Source organism: Nannizzia gypsea, genomic scaffold (genome assembly GCF_000150975.2).
Source record: "Nannizzia gypsea CBS 118893 supercont1.1 genomic scaffold, whole genome shotgun sequence".
In the NCBI taxonomy this organism is placed as follows: Eukaryota; Fungi; Ascomycota; class Eurotiomycetes; order Onygenales; family Arthrodermataceae; genus Nannizzia; species Nannizzia gypsea.
Window position 1 is genome coordinate 975,251 of NW_003345201.1, and position 26,391 is coordinate 1,001,641.

Below are 26,391 nucleotides of genomic sequence, written 5' to 3' on the forward strand. Positions count from 1 at the left end.
ACGACTTGACCTAACATCATGCGTGGAATCCTCACCCTTGTCGCCCTTGGGGCTGCGGCTATCCCCCAAGCAAGCGCCGCTCCCAATGATAGACAAAAGAGCATGATTGATTTGCCTTTGAAGCTATATCAAAATGGTTTCAATACAGACCTGATTACCATCGGAACTCCTGCCCAAGCCACCAGACTCTTCGTTGATTGGACCTGGATAGGTGCATACACCGTCTCTACCAAGTGCAACCATACCAATAATGCTTTTGGCTGTCTTGCTCCTGGCCAGAGGCTCTTCAATGAGACCCAGTCTACTTCCCTCGTCAACCAGACCAACCTATATCCAACTCGAACATGGAACCCCAACCATTTCTTTATGGACAAGGATCTTACCGCCGTCTTTGCTTCCGATATGTATCGAGTCGGCGATCGCGAATCCCGAATCACACTCCAGCTCTCTCAATTGAACTGGAAAGCGCCATTTCCGTACCCATTCAGCGGAATTTTTGGCATGTCTCCTGTCTTCAAGTCAGACAACGCGTCCATCCAGGCTCCATTCCACCAGATGATCCAACAGAACAAATTCCACTCTGGGATTACATCATTCATTTATTGCTATAGCGATGAGCCAGGATATAAGTCGCCGCCGAAAGAACGATGCAACGGAAACGATGGCATTCAAACTCTTGGCGGATATCATCACAGGGACATCGGATGGCGTGGGATCGAGTGGATCAATACTATTGTCTTCCCGATCGTGAATGACATCGACTTTATCTATAACCCGGCTTTCTATAACTACTGGTCTATCCCCGTCACAAAACACTTTATCGGTAATGAAGAGCAGGCTCTCAATACCACTACAGGCTCTGCAGTAGTCTTTGATCATGCCAGTTACGGCCGCGGTGCTGCTATGTCTGTTGCCAGTTACAGACGTCTTGTTTCCATTACCAATGCCCAACCTGTTAATCTTACGAAGGTCACTCTTCCCAACAATGGCAAGCAACAGTTCTACTCCGTTGACTGCGGCAAAGTTGATTCGTTCCCAGCCGTGAAATACCAATTCGGCAAATGGCGCCGAGTCTGGAGCATTGAGGCTCGGCACTACATCTCTAAGGCTAAGACCATGGATGGCAAGGACGTCTGTGTCCTCAATGTTCGTGTTGTTGGCGAAGGGGAGAACTTTATTATCGGTAACCTGGGCGAGAATTTTGCCAAGGATAAGGTTATTCTCTTCGACTTTGAAAAGAATAGGGTTGGCCTGGCTGATTTCCGTGACTAAATCTTCTCTTTCCACTACCATTTCTTCCCTGTGGCTTGACAGCTATTTTATTTTAGATTAATACCTTTATCTCCAGCTTGCTGGTCCCAACCAGAGTCCTCTTCTATACATTCTTTAACATTGTGATATTGAAGTGAATATAGCAATAATCATCCTTGTCCATAGAAATCAATACATTTATTCACATCTTCACTTTTTAACTACCTAGCATTCATTTGCCTAAGCCATCAACGCCTACCTAAAAATCTAGTCCCAGAAACATCCTGCAGGGGAAGTAATCTTACCACTTGGATGCAGCCATCATGGTCTACTAGTACGTGTGACTTGTTCCAATTAAGTGATTTGATTGCATATCTATCATTCATGGGAAGCATGCTTGATATTACCCTTGCGATTGGGCAAATCATTTGGACTCTTTTATATCCGTTAGTTCTGATTCAAATGTAGCCTGTTTACTGTCTAGAATTAGATACTCCGGCCGATGGAGGGAATTTCATAGCAATCCTCTCTCAAGTGAAAGGAAACTAGTACCGGTAGGCCCTCCAGGATTAAAATGCACGAACTGGAATACGAGGTAACTAACTAACTAGTTAGTTGACCATTTAAATATTCCAAGGCCTGACTATGTAAATCTAGAGCAGCTCAACTCTGGCCCCGACTATGTCCTGCATCTGGATTTATCTAGCCTACCATTAAAAGGAATAAGCGACCATTCAGGGGAGTAAATTATTTTTGATATGGGTAAATACAGGAACACAATCATGGTAGTCCATTCCAAGTACATAAGCTGTAAATAATATGCAAGGCGTCTAAGCTTCGCGGTATAACTTCACGTAAGAAACCGTGGAGAGTCGAAATTTGAGAAAAATAAACCGATAAGTTCATGGAAGTCACGAAGCAATATTTGAGCAGCAATGTGGGTGAATGTGAGAGGAGGTCTTTCGATAATGGCTAAATAAAGCAACATAATGTATGTAAAAACCGAACATGGAAGTAAATGTGACAAAAATAGAAAAAATCATGAAGAGGATTAGAAGAGGAAAAATCTATATTTTAAACAATAGCTCGCCTCAGGGTTAAAAAAATGGGGTGATAAATTACTTCATCTTGGGCTGAATCTTAACGCGAATATCACCCTTGAGCCACGGGCTTCCTATTTTAGCAAAGTCCAAGTCGGTGGTGTTTTGGTTAGCCTGGCCAGCAGGCCAATCCATGTCACAGGTCATAACGATTTTGGCAACAATAGTTCTCATCATCATTAGCGCCATCTTCTCTCCTGGGCAACGATGACTCCCGGCACCAAATGGTAGATAGCGGATGTTATTGCCCTCGTTCATCTTCTTCTGGAGGTTTGGCTCATCAATCCAACGCTCTGGAAGATACTCATTGGGGTTCGCCCAGATGCTTGGGTCATGGTGGGTGATATATGGGGAGATCGATACCATAGTACCAGCGGGGATAGTTATTGGCTTTTTGGAATCGGCGTTAGTAAGAGTTTTTGGTTGTCGGGTGAAGCGAAGGTCGTTGAATGCTACGTAGTGGCGGACAGTTTCTTTCATTAGGGCACCCATGAACTCAGACTCCTCTGGGTTCGGGTTAGCAGCAAGTTCCTTGCGAAGACGCTCGAGATATTGAGGATTTCTGAGAAGCTAATTTCAAATCCCTGGTTAGTGATTGAAGTTCCTTGTGGGTACATGGTTTTAATACTGGGGATTCTCACCTCAATGATGGTCCAGGCAACGCCAGCAACAGTACTTGTATGGGCAGCAAACATCAGAACTGTGTGAAGTGCACTGTATTTGTCCTTCAAATGAGCGGTGACAGGGTCTCGGAGGGTATAAGAAATGTAGTCCAATTCCTTCTTCCATTTCTCTGGCTCCTTCTCCCGAGCGGCAAGACGGACGTTGAATATCTCCTTGGTGCGATCACGAGCAGCCCATAGCTTCTTAGCAGCAGGATAAGGGAGCCATTCGGGGAGAATGAAGTTCCAGATACTGCCCAGATTAGCTTCCATGACGTGAAGAAGGTCAAAAAGTTCATCAGCAGCATCGTAGAAATCTGGGCCCATCATGCACTGAACAATTATCTTGTGTACAATGTAAGAGGTATCCTTGAAAAGATTCAGGGGTTCCTTGCGGTCTGCCCAGTCCGCGATTGCCTTCTCGGTTTCAATTCCAGCCAAATTGGTATAATGGGTGATGGCTGCGTTGTTGGAAATCCCTCTGCTAAGGGACCCTACAAGAACGCGAAGCTGGTCGAAGAAGTTTGGGACAACGACTTTGTTCAGGAACACGCCCATGCCATCACCGAATGACCAAACATCCTGTTGACTAGTTAGATAGGGCCGTTTATTGTATCCTGAAACAGAAAGATAACACTTACCTCACGAGCAAAAAGATATTCTTTATTTAAGGCAGGGCTATTAAGCCAGATGGTGTTGGTAAGGAGGAGGTTGATCTGAAAGACCTGTCCGTATTTCTTGCCCGACTCACGCACATATTTTTCCATATCCTTAGCATAGTCGAGGAGGTTTCCGACGACAGGAATGTTCGATTTCACAGATGGAATACCATCATCCTTAGACCATGCTCGGATTTTGAAAATAACAATGAGAACGATGATGGCCGGTATTATGTTGATCGGCTGTGTCAAGGCCGTCCGGATGTAGTCAACAAACATGACGGTGGTTAATATTGTAAATGTAGAGTTAAAGAATCACCCAATAGGCAGGGAGCAGGTATCTAGCTACTGGAGGTATTGAAAAAGAAGGGTATCACACGAAGACGAGATAAGACGAGGACGCGGTCTGTAGGAATTAACCAGATTCCATACACCACAGGAAACAGACAAACTATGACAGTGCTAAAGCAGAGGCCGTGTATATATATAAGTCCACAGTTGCCATATCAACGAGGCATCGGATGTAAAAAAGGCTCCGTAAGGATAAAAGTAGCGGACAACCAGCCGTTGCAAGTCGCTCATGGATGAGTCCGGTTCCTTTACTCTTGGTTGGTGTATCTAGCACCCGACGCGTAACGGATCATTAATAGTGGCCTTATTTCGTGCGCTGTCCCCGACTGGTAGACCAATTATGCGAGAATGGGAAGATAATAGGACTTTTATGCAGAATTAGCTTCTGCCCTTCAGCATGCTTAACTAGGAACGGGAGCTAAGCACTTGTACAGTGGTTTTCCGGGCAAAACTGCGACTTTGTTGGAGAAACCTTCAATGATATATACGCTGCGTATTTCCCTAGCTATCCATCACTTGCATCATCCCTTATTGATGGGGATAATGGGACATACCGTAGACGGCAAAAATAAAATCAAAAAATATCTACATACAGACAGCCGGGATTCGCTGGTGGTCACCCACCCAACTACTAACCGGCCGGCAAGTGGCTTAAGTACAGCTGAGCGGACGGGAAGCTCTGTTTTCCACTTCCTGTGGTCGTATGTGCTAGACACATAGAGGAGAGGATTGATATCGAGCAGGAGGTTATTGCGGGCGGTGCTTACTTTGTGATGAGATGCAGGCTTCATGTCCTAATGCTGCGTCAACTGTGAAGCTTAGCTGACGGTGAAGATTTGCAAAGTAGCTCACTAGTTATCTCGTGTCTTGTTTGAACGAATAGTCACATAGGAGGAGACACCAGTATTAGTCCATGCAACATATCCTGAGATAGAGGCATGGGGAGATGTTTCCCGTCTCCTCGCCTTGATTCTGCGGAGATCTAACTGTTACAACGCCATAGGATTCCGGAGGTAAAACGATACGAGAGGCCGTCACGGCGTCCAGCAGTAAGCAATCTTATGCCGGCTTGTCAGCATGCGCCGAGACAATTGCCACATGGAAGAGTGGCAGACAGGCAAGAAGAAGGAAGCATTAAGCATGCCAGCAATGAAAACAGTTCGTATCATTTCTTCTTGTTGTTTGTGCTTGTTGATGTTGATGAAGTCAAACTCAAAGTCCCAGCTCAATGTCTCGAACTGCTTAGTCAGCTCCAACATCAACAATCTTCAACCTCCACAACTCAAACTTCACGATCGATAATTCAACAACTTCATCCTCAGCCTTTTGCACGGGGGGCTCTGTCCTCGTATACATGCATCTGGCTGCCAGTCAGCTCAAGATGGGTACATCAGGATGTGTCAATAGGCTTCTGGAGCTCTTCTCTCCATTGACATTCGGCCGATCTCGAAAGTCCCACCTGTACCTGATGGGATGAATCGTTGATTATCTCACCAAATTCATGCAGCTACCGAGTAGATGCAAGGGTCTATTTCGCGCGGAATCCATATTTAGCTTCTTTGGGCTGTAGCAATAGTACAGATGGGGCAGTACTCGGTATTCGCCCCCGAGCCTTCGCGGAGGATTTACCACCAAGGATGCATTTGTTCCTCCAGCCTCGCGTTAAGCGGTTTCAGCCTTTATGCCATGTGCCAACATACTGGGCCCTTCCATACCACGCTATGGAGTCCCGCATCCTCTTGCAGGGGATAAGCCACGCGAGACTAGGGTTTGATGTCTATTTGCTCTCTCTGCATGGAGGAAAGAATGTCAGCTTAGCTTCGGGTCCCTAGTCTATGGGGCTCTCTTTTCTCGAACTAATGGCATCTAATCTACCCAAGTTTGAACCTACAAGGGGGCTGAATACATCAGCCCTGGTATTCTGGCGGCCACTCTCCCCGAGCTGGCCGACACAGAAGCTTTGGCCTCGAGTACTCGCTTTACCTTCTTTCAGCACAAAGCTCCTCTGACCAATAGGCCGCCTTCATAGGGGTCTGGAAACTACCCGTTATCCTTTTCTGCACGGCGACTTCGACTGTTCCTACCATGCAAGCCTTAGTCATATTTCAAGATGGTAGGGGATGGCTGAGATGTCGAGAACAAGTCAAATACTCTTCTGGCCCCGAGACGGTTGCAAGATTTCTTTCCAGAATTAAATCATTGCCGGGCTGATTTGGTTCTCTCTCTGTGTTCTTCTTGATACTTACTTCCATCTATCTATCTACTTCCTCTAAGCGCTCTGCTTCTGGGATCACCCCTTTCGCTTCAATCTATCTCAATATTTATATTGAGCATACATTATAGACTTTGTTTTTTTTCCCTCTTCAGTGCTCTACCAACCATCCAGCGGTTCGATATCGATAATCTGGATATTGTATACTCAAAATACATATTAGTAACTAATACGCACCGACCTATAGTCCTCCGCTTCGGACTTTCAACCTACCGAATAACATCCGAACATATTCAAAATCTCAGGTTAAGACCGTCCCCCCTTTTTTGCTACTAATCTTCAAAAAAACCACGCAGCAATGGAGACCATGACTAGCACCTCAGGTGTTAACACCCCTTACGTCTCTGACAATGAAACGGTTTCGAGCGCTACTACTGCGCCAACCCCTCGCGATGACTTCAGCGCTGTCATCGGCATGGCCTGTCGAGTTCCTGGGGCTTCCTCTCCTTCCAAGCTCTGGGATAACATCATGACCCAGCGTGACGTTCAGAAGAAGATGCCCTCCGACCGCTTCAATGTTGACGCTTACTACCACCCTGACGGAACTAACAAGGGAACGGTATGTTTACTTCCAGCCCCTGTCACGCAAATATCAACGGCTTTGATTCTAATTTTCTTAGACCAATGCCAAATATGGTTACTTCCTTGACCAGGACCTTGGCCTCTTCGATGCTGGTTTCTTCCACATTTCCGGCAAGGAAGCTGAGGCCATGGACCCTCAGCAGCGTCTCTTGCTTGAAGTTGTCTACGAAGCACTGGAAAATGGTATGAAACAAGCCTTTATCCCATTACTTTTCTTTTTGTGAATACCCTCAACTGACGACTAATAGCTGGCATTACCCTTGACGAAATCCGTGGTAGCCAAACCTCTGTTTACTGTGGCTGCTTCACCAACGACTACAACTCTATGATTACCAAGGATTTGGAATACTATCCCAAGTACACCGTGACCGGAACTGGTGATGCCATTCTTTCCAACCGTATCTCCTACTTTTATGATTTGCACGGTCCTAGGTAAGGATTCATCAATACAAGTACCTACAGCTGATTCTAGTAATTGACAAAAATGTCTCTAGTGTTACCATTGATACCGCTTGCTCCTCCTCCCTTGTTGCTCTGCACCTTGGAAACCAGTCTCTTCGCAGCGGTGAATCCGATTTGTCCATTATCGTCGGATCTGCTCTTCATTTCGATTCAAATATCTTTGTGACCATGACCGATCTTGGTATGCTTTCCGTTGACGGTCGTTGCCGCCATGGAGATAAGGCTGGTAGCGGTTACGTTCGTGGTGAGGGTATCACCGCAGTTGTTTTGAAGAGGCAATCCCGTGCCGAGGTTGAAGGAAACCGAATCCGCTCTATTATCAGAGCATCTGGTGCAAACCATGACGGAAAGAAGCAGGGAATCACTCTCCCATCGGCTCAGGCCCAGGCGGCCTTGATTGAAAGAACCTACAAAGAGGCTGGCCTCAGCCCTGCTGATACTCAATATGTCGAATGCCACGGTACTGGTACCGCAGCTGGAGACCCCCGAGAACTCCGTGCTCTCAGCTCTGTTTTCGCTTCTACCCGTGATGAACCTCTCTGGATCGGCTCTGTCAAGACGAACATCGGTCATCTTGAAGGTGCCTCTGGATTAGCGGGTATTATGAAGGCAACGATGGCCTTGGAAAAACACCAAATCCCTCCAAACATGCATTTCAACACCCCCAATCCTGAGGTCGATTTCAAGGGATGGAAGCTACGCATCCCCACTGAGCCTGTTGAGTGGACTGTTAGCGAAGGTGTTGCTAGACGTGTCTCCATTAACAGCTTCGGATATGGAGGCACCAACGCCCATATCATATTGGAGGAATATAACCGCCCATCTTCTACGAAGCTTGCTCTTCCAGAACCTTATGTTGAGATGACCAAGGGCCGCCCTTACCTTGCACCAATTACTTCCCACTCTGACAAGGCCGGCAAACTGATGGCTGATAAACTTGCAGCTTACCTGGAAGCTAACCCTGATATCAGCATTGCGGACTTTGCTACTACCCTTAGCATTGAGCGAAGCATGCACGATTTCCGCTCTTTTGCTTACGGAGCAACCAACGAAGCTGTTTTTAGCAGTCTCAAGGAACCGCTCCCAGTGGCTGCCTGGGCTAGCAAGATGACTTCCACTCCACGACTTGGTTTTGTCTTCACCGGCCAAGGTGCTCAGTGGTGGGGAATGGGTCGCCAGCTCATTGAAATGAGCCCCCTATTCCGTCAGTCCCTGGAAAAGTGTGATGAAGTTCTCCAGGCTCTTCCCGATAAGCCTGACTGGACCGTTGTTGGTGAGCTTCTTCGATCTCAAGAGGATTCTCGCCTAAGTGAGACTCGATTCTCTCAGCCAATTTGCACTGCCCTTCAGCTTGCTCTGATTAACCTCCTTGCTTCCTGGGGAATACGCCCGTCTGCTGTTGTTGGACATTCTAGTGGTGAACTGGCTGCTACTTACGCGGCTGGAATTTTGTCTTTCTCTAATGCCATGGTGGCTGCCTACTACCGTGGTCTTTACATGGGCAACGCAGCTGCTAGCTCTGATAGCGTCCCTGGCGCTATGATGGCCGTTGGTCTCACAGAAGTCGAGGTTACTAATGAGCTCAAGCCATACGCTGGCCGCATTGCGGTTGCTGCCATGAACAGTCCCACTAGTTTCACTGTTTCTGGCGACGAAGATGCTGTTGTTGAACTTCAAGCTAAGCTCTCTGAACGCAAAGTCTTTGCTCGCCGTCTCCAGGTTGGCCAAGCTTTCCACAGTCACCACATGCTTCCACTCGCCCCTGGATATGAGCGTGCTCTGAAGAACCATCCCGGATTTGCCCCTCAGCCTCCAACTGCTCGCATGTTCTCCAGTGTTACTGCCCGAGTTGCCGACTATCAAGCCATGGGACCAGCTTATTATGCTGCTAACATGACTGGCCAAGTCAAGTTTTCCGACGCCCTTACCGGAATTGTGCTCGACGAGGACGATGAGCAAAACATTGACGTTTTGGTTGAGGTCGGCCCTCACCCTGCTCTGAAGGGACCATCCAACCAGACTCTTAACTCTCTTAACGTCAAACTTCCATACATCGGAGTTCTCGATCGAAAGGTTGCTGCTTACGATAGCATCCTCAGCGCTGCTGGTCAATTGTTCGCTATGGGATACCCTGTTGACATCCCTGCCGTTAACCAGGACAAGTACATTGACGCGAACAACAGCCTTGTTACTGTTGACAGTGGTAATAAACTTCTTGACTTCCCTAGCTATGCCTGGGATCACCAGAGATACTGGTCTGAAACCCGTGTCATCAAGAGTCACCGTCTTCGCAAATTCCGACACCAAATTCTCGGTGCTCAGATGCCTGGATGCCTTGAAGACCGTCCAAGATGGCGAAACTATCTCCGCTTGGCTGAGATGCCCTGGCTTGTGGACCATGCAGTTTCTGGCAAAGTTGTTTTCCCAGGAGCTGGGTATATTACCATGGCTATCGAGGCTGCTATCCGCCTTGGTAACCCCGAAGACCCAATCAAGGAGATCCACCTCCGCGACATTGCCATTAAGTCTGCCCTAATGGTCAGCAACAGTGACTTGGGCACCGAGGTTTTGCTTGAGCTTCGTCCAGCAACTGAATCGGCCAAGACTGTTTACTCAACCTGGAAAGAATTCGCTATTTTCTCCTTTGATGGTGATTCAATGAGGGAGCATTGTACTGGACTGATTCAAGTTGAGATGGGTGAAGAGCGTCCCGTCCATCGCATTAAGCAGCGTGCTCCTGCTTCAGAACTTCGAGCCAGCAGCAATAGAACTTTGGCCCATACTAAATATTACCAACGACTTGCTACGATCGGCCTTCACTATGGACCGGCTTTCCAGTGCCTCAGTGGGAACGTTGAGTGTGGTAAAGGATTCGCAACCGGAGAAATCACCTGGGAACCTAAGAGGGTTTCTACTACCGATGACTCCAGCGCCAGTGTCCTCCATCCTACATTCTTGGATTCTTCCTTGCATCCAATCTTTGCTGCAGTTGAAGGTCTCATGGGCCACAGCATCACAGAGTCATTTATCCCCACTTTTATGCGCTCTTTGAAGATTTCTGGTCTCCTTAACCGCAAGGAGTACAAGTGTGATGGGTTCAAGGCCAATGTTGCAGTTGACAGCTGGATGCATGGACCCCGTGTCGCTATTAGCAATATCGGTATTGAATCCAAGGATGGCCGTCTCCTTGCGGATATTGAAGGCTTAGAACTGACCAGTCTTGGAAGTGATGCTGATGACCAACAGAAGAGAACACTTTTCTTTGGCATTCAGTGGAAGCCAGCTTTCGAGTTCCTGACCCCCGGTCAAGCCCAAAACCTCAGCGTCCCCGAGATTGTTGACCTTTACGTCCACCAGAACCCTAACCTGCAATTCCTTCACTACTCAGATTCCCACACCTCTACATTGGATATCCTCAACCATCTTGGCGGCTCTAATGGAGAGAGACGCAAGTTTGGCAAGATGACTGTGGTACCTGTTGGCTCGGCAGAAGAGGCAAGCTTCACTCCCCTTGTTGAGCGCTGGAATGGTCTTGTTTCCCTTGACGCCCCCCTCGATGAGGAGAAGTTCGATGTTATTATTGTCTCCTCCTCAGCCGAAGCTGCTTCCATTGAGAAACTCAACGAGAATGGCCTTGTTATATCCCATCCCGCAAAGGCCCCCGCCGCCGACAATCTTAGACAGTTATGGTCCACTTCAGATGTCATCGTGTTGAAGGCCGGTGAGGAATCATCGTTCACCCCCGAGACCTTGACCATTCTTATGCCATCCAATCCATCTGCTGAGACTGAAGCTCTTGCCCAACGAATTGAGTCAACCACCTCAGCAAAAGTTACTAGAAAGGAGTTCCTATCACTCAGAAACGGCACACGCATGGACGACAATGTCATTTCCCTCTACGCCCTCGATGTCAACATCTTCTATGATGAGCCATCCAAGGCTTTGAACGAATTCAAGGCAGTTCAGTCCCTCACAAGCGATGCAAACCGCAATATCGTTTGGCTCAGCCAGGGTACATTCATGGATTGCCCCTGCCCAGAGCAAGCCATGTTCCCAGGTCTTGCTCGCTCTGTTCGTCACGAAACTGAAGACTTGAGGATTGCAATTCTTGATATTACCAAGTCTGCTAAGGCTGATCTCTCTGCCGAACTCATTTTCCGTATCCTCAACCCAACCCTCCATGAAGAGGAAATTGCACTTCGAAATGGCCAAATCCACGTCTCCCGTCTGCACGCCAATGACGAGTTGAACTCAAAGATTGCTGGAGGCTACAATCACCAAGCCACAATGCAACCATTGCACCAGAAGAACAGGCCACTCAAGCTCGTTATTGGACGACCTGGCTTATTGGAAACCCTCTCGTTTGCCGACGACACTGAGATTACCGATGAGCCTCTCAAAGACGATGAGCTTGAAATTGCTGTTAAAGCATCTGCTATCAATTTCCGTGACATTGCTCTCAGTATGGGTATCATCGAGGATTACAAACTTGGAGACGAATGTGCTGGTGTCGTCATCCGCAAGGGATCCAAAGTTTCGGATGAAGAATTCCAGATTGGTGACCGTGTCGTCGCACTCCGTCCTGGCGAGGGTGCTCATCGGACCATTGCTCGCAACCCAGCTTGTTACTGTGCCAAGATTGGTTCTCTAACCTTTGGACAAGCTGCCGCCTTCCCCCTGGTTCTCTCTACTGCCTATTTCTCCCTCGTTGAGGCAGCTAGACTCAAGGAAGGTGAGACCGTTCTAATCCATGCAGCCGCCGGTGGTGTTGGACAGATGGCTATTCAAGTTGCCCAATTGGTTGGAGCCAAGATCATTGCCACTGTCGGCTCTCAATCTAAGAGGGATCTCCTCAAGAACACTTATGGCCTTACTGACGAGCAAATCCTCAACTCCCGTGATGACTCATTTGTTGAGGGTGTCCACCGCCTTACCAATGGCTGGGGTGTGGATGTTGTCCTTAACTCCCTTGCTGGCAAGCTTCTCCATGCTACATGGACCTGCCTTGCTCCATTCGGTCGATTCATTGAAATTGGCAAGCGAGATATCCACCAGAACAGCAGGATTGACATGGACCCATTCAGAAAGAATGCCACTTTTGCCAGTGTTGATTTGGTTACGATGTTTAACTTGAAGAACCGATCAATTGCTACCAAATTATTCAAGGAGTGCTGCGAACTGTTCCAGCAAGGAAAGATTCGCTCCATTCCTACCGTTGAGCTCGAGTATGCTGAATCAGAGAAAGCTTTCCGCATGCTTCAGCTTGGAAATGTAGCTGGTAAAGTCGTTCTAGTTCCTGGAGATGACAACCAAGTCCTTGTGCAGCCAAACACCAACGATAGCAAGGCAACTCTCAAATCAGACAAGATATATCTCCTTGTTGGTGGCCTTGGTGGTCTCGGCCAGAAGCTTGCTGAATGGCTTTACCGCCGTGGAGCCCGAAAATTGGCTTTCCTTTCTCGTTCTGGTGCGGATAAGCCTGAGGCTAAGGCTGTTGTCCAATGGCTTGAGGACCGAAATGTTAATGTTCAAGTGTTCAAAGCCGATGTAGCAAACTTTGACGGAGTGAACAACTGCGTTCAAAACATCAAAGACAACCTTGCAGGTGTCTTCCAGGCTGCTATGGTTCTCCAAGATTCGCCCTTCGACAAGATGTCTTTCGACCAATGGAGAATTTGCACAACGCCCAAGGTTATGGGAACCTACAACCTCCATACGGCTACCCTTGATATTCCCCTTGATTTCTTCGTTTGTTTCTCCTCCCTTTCTGGTGCTGTTGGAACTAAGGGACAAGGAAACTACGCTGCCGCCAACTCTTATATTGATTCAATCTGCCGATACCGACGAGAGAACGGCCTACCTGCCACCACCATGGATATTGGTATGGTTGTCGGTATTGGTGCAGTGTCTGAAGATGCCCAGCTTCAAGCTGTTATGGAACGAGTTGGCTATGACCCAGTCAATGAAGAAGAGCTATTCCACCAAATCGAAACATCCGTCTCTTGGGACCAGTACAAGACCCTCGACAGCAATGGCTTTGATGCCCATCAAACAATCACTGGTCTTAACATGAGACGTCCTGACTACTACTGGACCTCCGGCCCACGCATGAAGAACATCTACCAGAACCATGACTTCACCTCCTCTGGCAATCTTGGCAAGGCTCAGAAGAGTGTTATGGCCCTTCTTCGCGCTGCGGACACAGCTGATGATAGGCTTAATATTCTGATTGATGCGTTTATCGAAAAGATTGCTCTCATTCTGTCTATCGATATCGAAAACGTGCAGCCCAGCCGCAGTCTTGCTGATTATGGCCTTGACAGTATCGTCGCCATTGAGATTCGCAAATGGTTCTTCAAGACTGTTGGTGTTGAACTTGCTCTGTTTGATGTCCTTGGAAGCTCAAGCATTCGCGGTTTGGTTGAGAAGGTTTCAGAAGCAGTTGTGTTGGAAGAGGCCGAGACAGAAGATACCAGCAAGCAACAAACATCATCACGGGCTGCTCGATCATCCAGCACGAACGTTGCTGGAGATCACCCCCTTGGTGAAAGGTCATTCAAAGTGTCTCCTGAGGATGAGGTTCCTATGTCTACTTTCCAGAGAAGATTATGGTTCATTCACAATCTGATTGAAGACAAGTCCTTCTTGAACTTGCCTCTATGCGCCACTATTAAGGGCAAGCCTGACATCCAAGTCTTCCAAATGGCTCTTGAGGAGCTCAAGCGACGAAATGACGTTCTTCGTACTGCCTACTTTGAAGGAGAGTCATTTGCCCAGCAGATGGTCACTGATGACTGCTCTGTGGAGCTCAACTTCCTCGATTTCACTGATGCTCACGATGTTGAGGCTGATATTGAGGATTTCATCGAAGAGCAAACTCATGAGCCTCTTGACATCGAGAACGGAGAGAACATCCGCTTTACTCTAATCCAAACTGGGGAGGAGGAGTTCACTGTGGTCACCATCGCTCACCACATCTCCTTCGACCGTGGTAGCAGTGAGTCTCTCCTCGACCAAGTTTGCAATCTTTACAACTGCCTGCGCAACGGAGATGACTTGGATGGTGTCAAACAACCTGCCGCCTGCTACTCCGAATTTACTATGTGGCACAACGACCGTCTTCAGTCTGAGGAGCAACAAAAGGATGTCGATTTCTGGAAGGCCAAGTACCATGACCTTCCCGGCCCGACCAAATTGCTCCCATTCGCAAAAGCCGAGCGACCAGAGTCCAACGACTACAAGAGGAGCATACACCAAGGCCTGCTAAAGAAGGGTGCCCACCAGAGAATGAAGAGAGTCTGCGCTCGTCTTGGAATAACCCCCGCCCAGTTCCTCATGGCCGCTTTCAGAGCCTTCATCTACCGCTACACAGAACAGGATGATTTGACTATCCACATGATTGACGGAAACAGACCTCACCCATCTGTTAGCGATACCGTTGGGTTCTTCGTCAACGTTATTCCCGTCCGATGCTCTACTAATAACGATGCTGACTTTGAGAGTTTCCTTCGTGAAATGAGCGGTCTGATTCTCGAATCTTTATCTCACTCCAATGTTCCATTCGACCTCATTGTTGATGCGGTTGGTGTCCCAAGGAACCCAGCGTACTTCCCACTCGGCCAAGTTGTTGTGAACTATCAGATGCATGGAAAGATCCCAACTTACTCTACTGATGATTTCACCATGATTGATATCCGAGGAAAGGATGTTCCCACTGCCAGTGAAATGCAACTTGAGGCAACCGAGGACCCTGACGAAGGACTAAAGCTCTCCCTTGAGTTCTCCAGCACCTTATATGGAAACTCTGAGATGGAACGTTTCTTGGATAACTTTATCGCGTTCATGAACAGTGCCATTCGCGACCATCGCCAACCAATCTCTGAAATCTCAATGGTTGGCCCAAAGGAACTTTCTCACTTGAAGAACAACTTCTTTGCCATGGATTTCACTGAAAACACCTGGGAGAACCAGTCAGTCGCCGCCCGTATCATGGACATCGCCCGGCAGTATCCCAACGATGTGGCTATCGAGACTTCCAACGGAAGCAGCATCAACTACAAGACCCTCGTTGACAAGGCAGAGAAAATCGCGGCTACCATTGAATCTAAGGGAATCGATTCTGGGTCCAAAATTGGAATTTTCTCTAGCCCTGGAGTAAACGCAATTTCCGCAATGGTTGGTACTCTCTTTGCGCGCTGTGGTTATGTCGCCCTCGATCCCAGCTTCGCTACCGAACGCCTCTCTTTCATGGCCAATGACTCCGGAATGAAGCTTCTCTTAGCTGAAAAGGAGCTCGAAGCCAGAGCTAAGGAGATCTCCAGCAAGGCCACTTCCCCTTTGGACTGTGTTGTTATTGAGAACATCTCGGAACCATCACAGCCTATTCAGGGGCCACACAAGACTGCGAACAATGATCCATTCTACATGATCTACACCTCGGTAAGTTTCTTCTTCTCTACACTCCCCTGCTATGGTGAAGAGCGCTTTGAATCTACACTGTCGTTTGAGAATGAAATTTGATTTTAATGTATTCAAAGGGAAGCACAGGCACCCCAAAAGGTGTAGTTTTGAGTCAATCAAACACTCAAGAGATGCTTAGCACTCTGCATCATGACTATAAGTTTACCGCCAAAGACCGTTTCCTTCATCATTCTTCTATTTGTTTTGATTTATCTATTGTTCAAATTTTTTCTGCACTTACCTGCGGCGCTCGCGTCTGTGTTGCTACCGCTGCTACTCGAAAGGACCCTGTTGCTCTCGCCAAATATATGGAGTCCTCTCAGGTTACTGTTACTTATTTCACTCCTACCCAATTCGCCCTTCTCATCGAAAACGCAAAGCCAAACCTCCAAAACATCCGAAAATATCGAATTGCTTATTTCGCTGGTGAACGACTGCCAGTCCGTGTTGCCAGGGCATTCTACGACCTCGGAACCCCAGCTGTGGTCCTAAACACCTGGAGTCCTAGTGAGCTTGTGGTTCAGACCACCATCCAACAAGTTGAATACCCCAGTGAAGATGAAGTCAGCATTCCTATTGGATTCCCCATGGCAAACACCCGGCACTATATCCTTGACAAGAACTGCCAGCCCCTCCCAGAAGGATTCATTGGTGAGATTGTTGTCGGAGGCGCTCAAGTTGGCCTTGGCTACCTTAACCGACCGGAGGCGAACCGAAACTCATTCGTAGCTGATCCCTTCTGTTCTGACGAAGACCGTCAAGCTGGCTGGACGAGAATGTTCCGAAGTGGTGACAAGGGTCGATTCCGCCCGGACGGAAGCCTGGAGTTCCACGGCCGCATTGCTGGAGACAAGCAAATCAAGCTTCGAGGCTTCCGTATCGATCTTGGTGAGGTCGAGCAGAGACTGTTTGTGGAGTCCAAGGATGAATCCGGAGAACCACAGATTGTCGATATTTCAGTCGTTGCCCGTTCACCCACCACAGCTGATTCTCAGGATATCACCGATAACCGCCAATTGATTGCATTCGTTGTTACCAAGAAGCCATTCGCCGACCAGAAGAGCAAACAAGCTTTTGCCTTTGAACTGAACAACAAGGCAGGCCAGCATTTGAACAACTATATGCTTCCAAATGGTTACCAATTCCTCGATGCCCTCCCAGTCACCATTGGCGGAAAAGTCGACCGCCAACGTCTCCTCAACTGCGAGCTTTCCTTGACCTTCCCTACCGCTGCAACTGAAACGGTTGAATCTCAAGTTTCCGCGTCCAACGATAAGCCTGACGATAAACTTGTCAATACTGTCCTGCAAGGTTTCCAGGAAATCTTGAAACTGCCCGCAGACCAAGAGATCGGGGTCAATGACAGCTTCTTTGAGCTCGGTGGCCAGAGCATTCTTATGCTCAGACTGCAAGCGAGACTCAAGCGTGTTCTCAAGGTTACCCCAACGCTGGCAATGATGTTTGAAAAGCCGACTCCTATGGGCATTGCTCATGCCATCTGGAGCAAATCCAAAGATGCCACTGACGGTGAAATTGACTGGGACAAGGAGACCGAGTTGATCGACGCTCCTCAGTATACCCTAGACCAAAGCCTACCTGACATTTCTCCATCTCAGATTACTGACGTTCTCCTTACCGGTGTTGAGTCCTTCCACGGAATCCACATGCTCGCTACCCTACTCCGAGAAAGCCCCCAACTGACAATTCATGTTCTTGGTCTTGAGGAGCCGATGACCTCTGAGGGTGTTTTCAAGGTGTTGGACCAGTGGGACCTACTGCAATTCTTCCCTGACCGTGATGCTGTTACTTCCCGCATCCAGTGTGTCCCCGGTGCGATGGCTCACCCACACCTGGGTCTGTCAGCCTCCGACTTCAAGCAGCTCGGCCAGACGATCCAAGCCATCTACAACTTTGCCTCCCACGTCTCTCTTCTTCAATCTTATGACGACCTTCGAAGCTTCAACGTGGAACCTATCCGCGAGATCGTCGAACTTGCGACTCTTGGCCGGGTTAAGACTCACATCCACCACCTATCGACCTGGTCTGTCATGCACATTCAATCGTGGCAGACCACCATCCGCAAGCGAAGAGGCCGTCCAGTCACCCAGGAGACCAGTGCCAGCCACTTTACACCTGAAGGCACCAGCCGCTTCGGCTACTTCAAATCACGATGGGCGTCTGAGATGCTAATCGAGAAGGCTGCATCCCGAGGTATCCCTTGCACCATCTACCGTGCCTCTGCCATCACCGCCAGCACCGAGACGGGAGGAATCGAGCCCGACGACAGCTTCGCCCGCCGCATGGTTCTCGGCATCGTGGAATCCAACGGCATCCCCAAGATCGGCCAGCGCGGCCTGGAGTTTGTGATCGACTTTATCCCGATCGATTACATGACCAAGTGTGTGCGTGCTCTTTCGCTGTCTGACGGACTGAGCCGTCAAGAGAACGTCGCTACGATCCACCACATCACGAACCCGAGCCCGGTTAAGACCCCCCAGCTGGTCGACATGATGGCCGAGATTAAGTCTGAGCCCGGCGTGAAGGCAGAGATCCTGAGCAAGGACGACTGGCTTGATGGAATGCAGCGTATCGACACGGAGCCCGGCGCGGAGATCCGATGGACGGTGCTCAAGAGCTACTTTGAGGTCGGCCACAACATGTTTGCGCTTGACCAAAGAAAGACCAAGGCTATACTCAAGGACCTGGGTGTCGAGCCATGCTTCAGCATCGGCGTTGATGTCCTGAAGGCTGTCTATGAGAAGGAGAAGATGGCTCGCTCGCCCAAGGCGTAGGAGCGAATCACTGCCCAACCAACATCAAAAACACCACCGTCAATGAACCAGAGAGAAGAACCAGAGAGAAACGAGAACCAGCAGCCCAAGCAAACACTGTCCACCACTCTCGTTCCTTTCGAGTCGTTAGCCAGGCGTTGGGGAGTTGCATGATTTATGTCGAAAACCGCCAAAAAAAAGAGCAAACGAGAAAAAAATAAAGAAAAAAAAAACCTATTTCCTTTGTCACTGCGATACTCAGCTTATGGAGCACTAATGTCTTTCTGTCTTTCTGTCTGTCTTGTTTAGTTACTTTCCTGTCTGTTTGTTTCCTGGATTCTGGCATGATGCTGGCCCATCGTTGCCTGGCCGTCCATATAATTTGTCCCTGTACGGAAGCCATCAAGAAGAGCGTCACCAGCCTGCCCGGCAAAGATCTCAACTTGAGTCTCCCCTTTTTGTGTTTCGAATAGTTAGCATATAGACCTCGAATATAGACTGCATTTCACTTATAATTGCTCCCTATGCGTGGCCATCTATAGAAGAAGGCCTTCAACTAGTTATAATTTATACGAGATGAGCCGCATCCAACCAACCAACCGGCTCGGCTTCTTCGTTTCTTCTTCTTCTTGTCTTCTTTGCTTCTTCGTGTCTTCTTCGCCTCTTCTAAAGACTCTGCTTCGTATAGTTACGGAGTCCCAATGACATCCGCTTCTGGCCCTTCCCTGCCATAAGGCTGACCCCCTGGCGCCCTTTTTTGCTTCTTCCACCGACTTTCTCCATCTCTGCAACAACCAACAACAGCCAGCGATGGACGAACCAACCAACGACGGCAGACAAGGCGAAGACAAGGAGCGAGACACTAGCCGGGGACTAACGGCGGCCAAACCAGGGATCTTTCTGGCCGTCTGCTAGTTCTGGCCTGTCGGATGCCTGCGCCGGCCTCTATCAAACCTGGCCGTGGGTGGCTGCCTGCTGCCTGCGCCGTCTCCTTGACCGCGACTGCGACGGCGGCCAGCGGGACAGGATAGCTGGTTAGTTAGTTAGTTAGTGATAACAAGAGAGGCTTCTCCGGTGCGTTTCCTTACTCTGTTCCGCCTGATTCATCGCTAACAAAGGGCCAGGTATAAGACAAGACAAGACAGACGGACGGACGGAGACGAAGACGAAGACGAAGGAAAACGACCGAGAGGCCGCGCTGTCTTGCTCCACCGCGGAAGACAAACAGGAGCCCACTCTTCGTCTCTGCCTATTTGCCGCTGCTGGGATCCAGGGCAGCGAGAGCCAGAGCCAGAGGGCGAGAGAGGGAGGCAGAGGCTTGACTTCCGGCCGCGGTCTCGGCTGAGAGAAGAAACTCTGCGGGACTGACTGAGTCTTTTCGTGGCTCGTTTCTTGCTTTTTCTTTCCCTCCTCGCTTGGTTTGCACCGCCCGGCGGCCCTTTTTCCTTGTCTGATGCGCCGGAGATTTTGATATATATAACCATCTATACGGCCCCTCGTCTTTCGGACAGATCCGCCACCACGGACAGATACAGACACAAGCTATAAGAACGGCCGAGGAAGACGATATAAGAGAGGAGGGAAGAGACGGCTCTACGACTCCATAACTACTTACGGAGTACGCGTACCGACCCTGGAAAGAAACGGCCAGAGAGGAGGGGATTATTTCGGCGGCAGAAGCAACAGCATGTTTGAAGGCTTTTCGTTCCCGGAGCCAACACGGCCTGCGGTACAGCCCGAGATCGATAGCCTGCAGTTCCAGTGCGACAGCAACCTGGTCTCGCCGCTGTCTTCGCGGTGTCCCTCTCCCCGGCTGCCGTCGCCGTTGAACTCGCGGGATTTCCCTCGTCTTAACCGCCGGTCGAGGCAGTTCCATCACTATCACCACCAACACCAGCAGCAACATCTCGGCCCTGCTCCCACCTCCATCCCGGCAGACTACGCTACAGAACGCAGCCAGCGGTTCTCTATCGGCTCCCTGACGAAGCAGCTTCATGCTCACTCACTTGAGACCGGCGGCAGCCAGGATATCGGCAGCGACAGCGACGATAGCGGACGGTGGCTGCCCATAACCCCCCCACGATGCTCGACCGATGCTCAATATCAGAACTTCGCCCTGCTGGACTCGCTGCCTCCTCAGTCGCCGGAGGACGACCTGGTCCGGCTGTCGTCGCCGTTCTATCCTGCTCCCCTAGACTCCACCTCGTCGCCCCCTCCGAGTCCCCGAGACGCCCATGTCATCAGCCATGGTAACAAGCACGGCAAACTCCCTTCGCAAGAGCAGGATATACCCGCCGAGATATATCACTCCATGCCCCACAGCCGATCAAGTATCGTCGGTAACGGTGGTAGCATCAGCAGCATCAATAATAATATTGCCGAGGATGCTGACCGGCCAGGCGATGTCCGGTACCAGCGTGAGAAATTCTCCATGCTACAGTGCGCCTCATCTTCCATCGCCGACACCGTCCGCCTCGCCATCCTGCTAGATGGAGGTGCCAACTGCCCTCGGGACCGCCGGTCTTCATCATACGCAGAAGCAGCAGCAGCAGCAGGAGTGACTCCCGGTGAGTCTTGCGATACAGCTGCAGGCTACCTCAGCGATGGCCAACATCCGAGCTCGCTCCCTCCATCACGGACACCTTCGAGAAAACGGCTGCTGAAGCCAAAGCAGCATCACCATACCAACCACGCTCACAATCCTCTAGCGAGCGGGTGCGGGACCTCGAGTCGCTTCTCCGGCGCTGGCAGCAAGGGGAAGGTAGAAAAATCGCAGCATCACAGCCATAGCCATGGCGGCAGCGGCACATCGACACCCAATCCGAGCAGGAAGTTCGGCAAGTCGCAATACGGTCTTCGGCGGAGGAGTCTGCTGTTGGCCGCTGTCACGGCGGTCCTGGAACAGGAGGTGGCTGAGTCCACCAGGATGACAGAGTGAAGAAAAGTGCTTATTATATAGAATAACCAGGTTGTCTTTCTCTATTCCTTATACTACGCACACATACACCCCTTAACCGTAACATGATGGCAGAGATACCCAAGTCCTATCTTTAAGAGACTCCATTAGACTATGCAGGACCTTTATTTTTTTGGTGTAACCGACTTGAAGAAACTCCAGATCCGATCTTGAATTATGGACTATTGCTTGCAAAACAGAGAAGAAATCGAGGAAATCTAACAGTCAAAAGGGGAAAAGAAAAGTAGTCACAAAGGGAAAAGAAAGAAAGAAACAAGATAATCAGGGGGGAAGCTTCGTGAAAAGACATCAAGACATGCATCCGGAGATGGGGAAGGGAATTCAGGGGCATCAATCAACATAATCATCATCCTCAACAACAACGGCAACAACAACGTATCAATCCTCCCGCTCACAGGGCAGTTAAGCAGATGGTCAACACCACAAGCAGCGCAATAAGAGTAAACACCCCGTAGGAAACAGCCAGCTGGCTGGCCCAGTACTTGTCCTTGACGTGAAACTCGCTAATGGCTCCCTTGGATCTCCAGCGGATCAACTGGTCGGCCAACTTGCCGTCAAACCCAATATAAGCAACCGCAAACCATCCAAAAGGCACAAAAAGCGAAAAGAGCAAGATCAGCTGTCTTCCAACACGTCGTTGGGCGCTCAAATTTCTGCCTCCATTGACACCTGCTCGTTCAGCGGAGCCTAAAGCATCGACGTTCTGATTCTGGTACTGTCGACGGGGCTGAGGGGTTAGACGCGGTGGCTCGGGGAAGACGTGGCGGCCATAGGTAGAACAATATGCGTCTGGTACGCTGCCGGTTTCTTCATCGATGGTAGCGAAGAATGATGACGCTCCATTGATGATGGTGAATTGCTTTGCTGGCTGGCAGGTTGTCCAGGGGGAACGGACACATGAGTCGTGCAGAGATGGTGAATGGTTTGATAGCACGACTGAAGCTGTTTCGATTCGGTCCAGACGTTCACGAAGCAAGTCATCTGGTTTGGGGCTGCGGAGCTTTCTGGCAGTGCTCACACTTTGGCTGCGCGTCGGAGGGCGGCTGCTGTACCTGGCTGGTGGTGACATGGCAAAGATGGATCTAGGACTGGATACCCGCTCTCGTTCAGCTGGATGCTCGTACTCGTCCATGTTAGATGGAGTCAAGTCGCGTCGATATTCGCCTCTAGATGACGCTCGGGTGTCTGGTCTGGCAGAGAGAAGATGCTCGCCCATGGTAGAGGTTGAATTGTTCGTCAGAGTGCGATGGTGGCGGTGGTCACGGTAGCTTCGAGTCTTGTCGTGAGCAGCTCTAATGGATTTGTATAGAGTACCAGGAGCGTTTCTTGAAGTCGAAGTACCGCCAGATACAAGGCTGCTTAATGAGCTGACGCGAGAACGAGGTGGGACTGATCGATGGCGGCGGGTACGCGTAAGGGGTTCAAGCTCAATATCTTCCTCTGTCGTGCAGGAAACTCGAGGTCCAAGTGAAGATGTCTGTGACCGGGCAGGATGGGATGCAGGAGGGGGTGTCACAGGCAAGGGATTTTTACTGTCAAAGGTGTCAGTTGCTGGAATTTCCCGTGTTGCTGAGCTAGAGGTTGGGTGGTGGTGATGGTGAGGATGAAGATGAGGATGGGCAGAGGAAGAGACGTTGCGGCTGTGAGGAGATGTTCCGTCTCTCACGCCTCTGATGCTGGAAGAAAAAGGGGCAGAGTGAAAGGAGTGCTGGGGCTTCATGGTATTAAAATCTGGCCTTGTCCACCATGCTGATGCTTCCATTGATGATCGAGCAGGCAAGGGACGTAGGCTCCTAATGGGGCCTGAGCCATACTGGGCAGAGTTAAATGGGTTGCTGCTGTTGGTACTGGTTTCATTATCATCTTGAAAGGTCAACTTACTACTGCGAATTGCAGACACAAAGCCGGACTTTGAATCTCGTCCGGCTTTTGCGTGCTGCTCGCTCGGCTGGATCTCGTTCAGGGAAGGGGGAGTGGATTGGAAAGGGTTCGGGTGGGAGTCTCGAAGGGGGGATGGGTGGTGGTACTGGGAGTACGAAGCCGCTCGCGGAGCAGGCTGTTGCGCTGTCGATGCCATCAGAGGCGGCGGAGTGCTGTACAGCATCTCGGGGTCGCTGGGTAACTCGGACATCGAGTAAAGGTGTCGTGGACAACTGGGGGCACTGATTTCAGGGAATCGGCGCTGGCGAGTCGTATGCAACCAGCTCGGTCGGCGGAATCTAGGGGATCTGTCACGGAACGGGAATCTCATTTCACTGCTCCCCTGGGGGGGCTGGGAGGGTATATCTATTATACTTCTGTTGGCCAGAGTCCCAGCACTGGAGTAATTAGCCAAGCTGCTGCCCGACTCCAAGTTTGATATCGGGACTTGGGACCTAGATCCTAACATTAGGCTCTCAGTAACCGTCTCCCAATCTTTTTCAGAGCCTCCTTCGTCTGTGTCAGTATCACTGTCATCATCAAGGACAGAACTAATACTCTGCTTTCCCTTATGTTTTGCCAAAGTCGATATGCTTTGCTCACGCCTCTTGTTTGGCCGCGTGCTGCCAAGGTGAGCATGGAAAAATGGGGGGTAACTTTTGGTTTTATCTTTGGGCTCGAATGGTGCGGCGGACTTTGGACGTTGAGGAGACGCCAATGCCATTGAAGATTCAGTATGCATGCTGAGTCTGTTGCTAGATGAACTCTGGCTGCTTCCGGGGCCCAGATCTTCAAAATGCGTTCCTGCACCGGTCATCATCTCGGTTCGAGCAGGAGAAAATGCTTGATCTGGTGGAGGGTCGAAGACAGACACTCCCATTTGCTGTGCCTGGTCGTCTCTGGGGCCAAATAAAGACGACATGGAGAGCCGCGAAGGGTTTGTACGGCATGCCCCTGAAGAAGAGGCGGCATCAGACGTCTGAGGTCGACGCTCCACCCGACGATCAGCTTTACGATGTCGGGAACGAGCAGACATTGGCCGAGAGAAGTTAGGACCAAATATGCTGGTCCGTTGCATGTTCTTGGGGAGATTCTCAGAAGAAATTTGGTCGGTTGTGCCTGTGAGGATAAAGGACTTCCATTCCTCAAGTCGCTTGCTGTCGGTGAAGGAAAACGGCGGCGAAGGGGTAGCTGGTGGATCATCGTGGTTGTCTTGGGATACAGCCTCGTCAGGTTCACCACCGGCTTTGAGAAGATGAGAAGTAGCAACTTCTTGATGACTAGCAGCAAAGCTATTCCGAGTGGACTCTGGCTGTTGAGACTTTATGGCAGATTCAGTCTGCATCCGTTGTTCTATCTCACCAAGGGCAGATCCAGGCCTAGAGTTCGTTCTCCCGTTGATGATATCATTGATTGTCTTTGGCTTCTCAATGCGGCCACGAGCGCCATGCAAGTTTGGTTGGCGGCGATTCAGGAACGTGGAGATTATCGGGCGCAAACGGCTACACCCAGGAGAAGAAGAGTCGTTTGTGCCATAGAGACGACGCTTCACAAGCTTATTTGGCTTGCTTTCGGTGTTGCAAGGATGGGCGGCTTCGTTTACGGCTTCAGAGGCCGCGGATGCTTCTTCTACCGCAGTCTGACCTTGGGTAATATCTAGGGTAATTGAGTCTAATAAGCCAACTGGGATCTCCTGGGAAGCAGAAGGCTCCACATCCGAGGCTATAGATCGGCCACATTGAGCTAGAGCTTCATGCGGAACCTGTGGCAAATCCTCATAACTATAGGCTGTAGGATTAGTCGGCCTATTCTTGTTGGATGTCCCCGAAGTGATTGAAGAATAGGCGGTTGGAAGGTCTTCAAACAAAGCACGAGAAGGAGTACACCTCCTTTCAGCGCCCAGGGAGGCAGAGCGCCGACGAAGCCTTGGGGGTGGTGATTTTGCTCGCTTGGGGATTTCGATTTCCACGTCTAGGGAAGCTGTACTTGGCATGTCACTTTTGATAGGGCTGCCTACCCCAACCGAAGTTGGAGACATAGAAGAGCCTGTATATCTTTGAGGTGTTAATATCTCAAATGAGACACCCCTATGGCGAAGAGTTCTAGGCAGAGCTGATTCAGAGGCTGATTTGGTATGTGTTGCGAATCTTATTGGTATTTGTCGGATAGAGTCACGTAGGGTTGTCTGGCGCGTCATTATTAGTGAAACTGAAGATAGACAAGAGTATATCACAATTTTTGGACCATAGGTAGACAAATATATATAAAATTATTAGACTTACTTACCAAGGTCCTATATTGGGATTTATTATCTGCTGGTGCTTCATATAGATAATTTTGTGTCAATGTATTTTGGGGTGTTGTGCGTCCAAAATCCGAGAAAGACTCATCTATAGGCGAAACTTCACAGCTCCTAACTAGATCAGACGCGTTGCTGTATCCAGAACCAAAGATAAGATGATCAGGCACAAGGATAGGAGAAACAGGCGGGCTAGGTGTGAAAAAAGAAGGTGGTGCTGGAGGAGTTGCTGGTGGTGAGAGGGGGATGGTGTTCCCTTGTCTGTTGTTCAAATTTGTAGTCTTTGGCTTCCTTTTCAACATTCTCCTCGGAGCTATAGTTGTTCCGTCATCGGCTTCTGGGTGTGACAGTTTCCTACGATATTCATGCAGAGAGAGCTTCCCTGACATAGAACGGGTATGTTGAGGAGTTTGAACAGACACCAGAAGAGTCGGAGCAGGGCTAATCGGGGGCGAGGGGGTCTGGTAGTGAGATGAAGATGTTGACGCGGACCCAATACGAAGAGGAGCCGGGAGGAGAGATCGCCTCAATGCAGGTTGGATGTCTGCACCACCAGTGTGCTCATCCATTAGAAGCAACGACTCCCAGGGAATTTGATTCGTCTGCAAGCTGATCCCAGCCATGG

The 26,391-nt window shown here is 49.7% G+C and overlaps 6 protein-coding genes and 1 non-coding gene across 7 annotated transcripts; 4 read left to right on the forward strand and 3 right to left on the reverse strand.

Annotated features, from left to right (window-relative positions):
* Positions 1-18: 18 nt before the first annotated feature.
* Positions 19-1,272, forward strand: MGYG_00352 (hypothetical protein; the record flags this gene model as incomplete). Its single annotated transcript, XM_003176215.1, has 1 exon — positions 19-1,272. The coding sequence occupies one exon, from the start codon at positions 19-21 to the stop codon at positions 1,270-1,272; it is 1,254 nt and encodes a 417-aa protein (XP_003176263.1).
* Positions 1,273-2,369: 1,097 nt separating this feature from the next.
* On the reverse strand, positions 2,370-3,951 carry MGYG_00353 (hypothetical protein; the record flags this gene model as incomplete). Its single annotated transcript, XM_003176216.1, has 3 exons — positions 2,370-2,921; positions 2,993-3,595; positions 3,655-3,951. The coding sequence occupies 3 exons, from the start codon at positions 3,949-3,951 to the stop codon at positions 2,370-2,372; spliced, it is 1,452 nt and encodes a 483-aa protein (XP_003176264.1).
* A 661-nt stretch (positions 3,952-4,612) lies between these two features.
* On the reverse strand, positions 4,613-4,726 carry MGYG_10001. Its single transcript, XR_001951121.1, has one exon. It is a non-coding gene; the product is annotated as a 5S ribosomal RNA (ribosomal RNA).
* Positions 4,727-6,593: 1,867 nt separating this feature from the next.
* On the forward strand, positions 6,594-18,591 carry MGYG_00355 (lovastatin nonaketide synthase; the record flags this gene model as incomplete). The annotated part of the gene is made up of 5 exons (XM_003176217.1): positions 6,594-6,854; positions 6,916-7,060; positions 7,126-7,309; positions 7,372-15,778; positions 15,877-18,591. 5 exons carry the CDS (start codon positions 6,594-6,596, stop codon positions 18,589-18,591), a joined length of 11,712 nt encoding a protein of 3,903 aa, XP_003176265.1.
* A 789-nt stretch (positions 18,592-19,380) lies between these two features.
* Positions 19,381-19,938, forward strand: MGYG_08891 (hypothetical protein; the record flags this gene model as incomplete). The annotated part of the gene is made up of 2 exons (XM_003176218.1): positions 19,381-19,476; positions 19,702-19,938. The coding sequence occupies 2 exons, from the start codon at positions 19,381-19,383 to the stop codon at positions 19,936-19,938; spliced, it is 333 nt and encodes a 110-aa protein (XP_003176266.1).
* Positions 19,939-20,257: 319 nt separating this feature from the next.
* MGYG_00356 (hypothetical protein) lies at positions 20,258-21,508 on the forward strand (the record flags this gene model as incomplete). The annotated part of the gene is made up of 1 exon (XM_003176219.1): positions 20,258-21,508. One exon carries the CDS (start codon positions 20,258-20,260, stop codon positions 21,506-21,508), a length of 1,251 nt encoding a protein of 416 aa, XP_003176267.1.
* A 430-nt stretch (positions 21,509-21,938) lies between these two features.
* MGYG_00357 (hypothetical protein) lies at positions 21,939-26,389 on the reverse strand (the record flags this gene model as incomplete). The annotated part of the gene is made up of 2 exons (XM_003176220.1): positions 21,939-25,652; positions 25,754-26,389. 2 exons carry the CDS (start codon positions 26,387-26,389, stop codon positions 21,939-21,941), a joined length of 4,350 nt encoding a protein of 1,449 aa, XP_003176268.1.
* Positions 26,390-26,391: the final 2 nt, after the last annotated feature.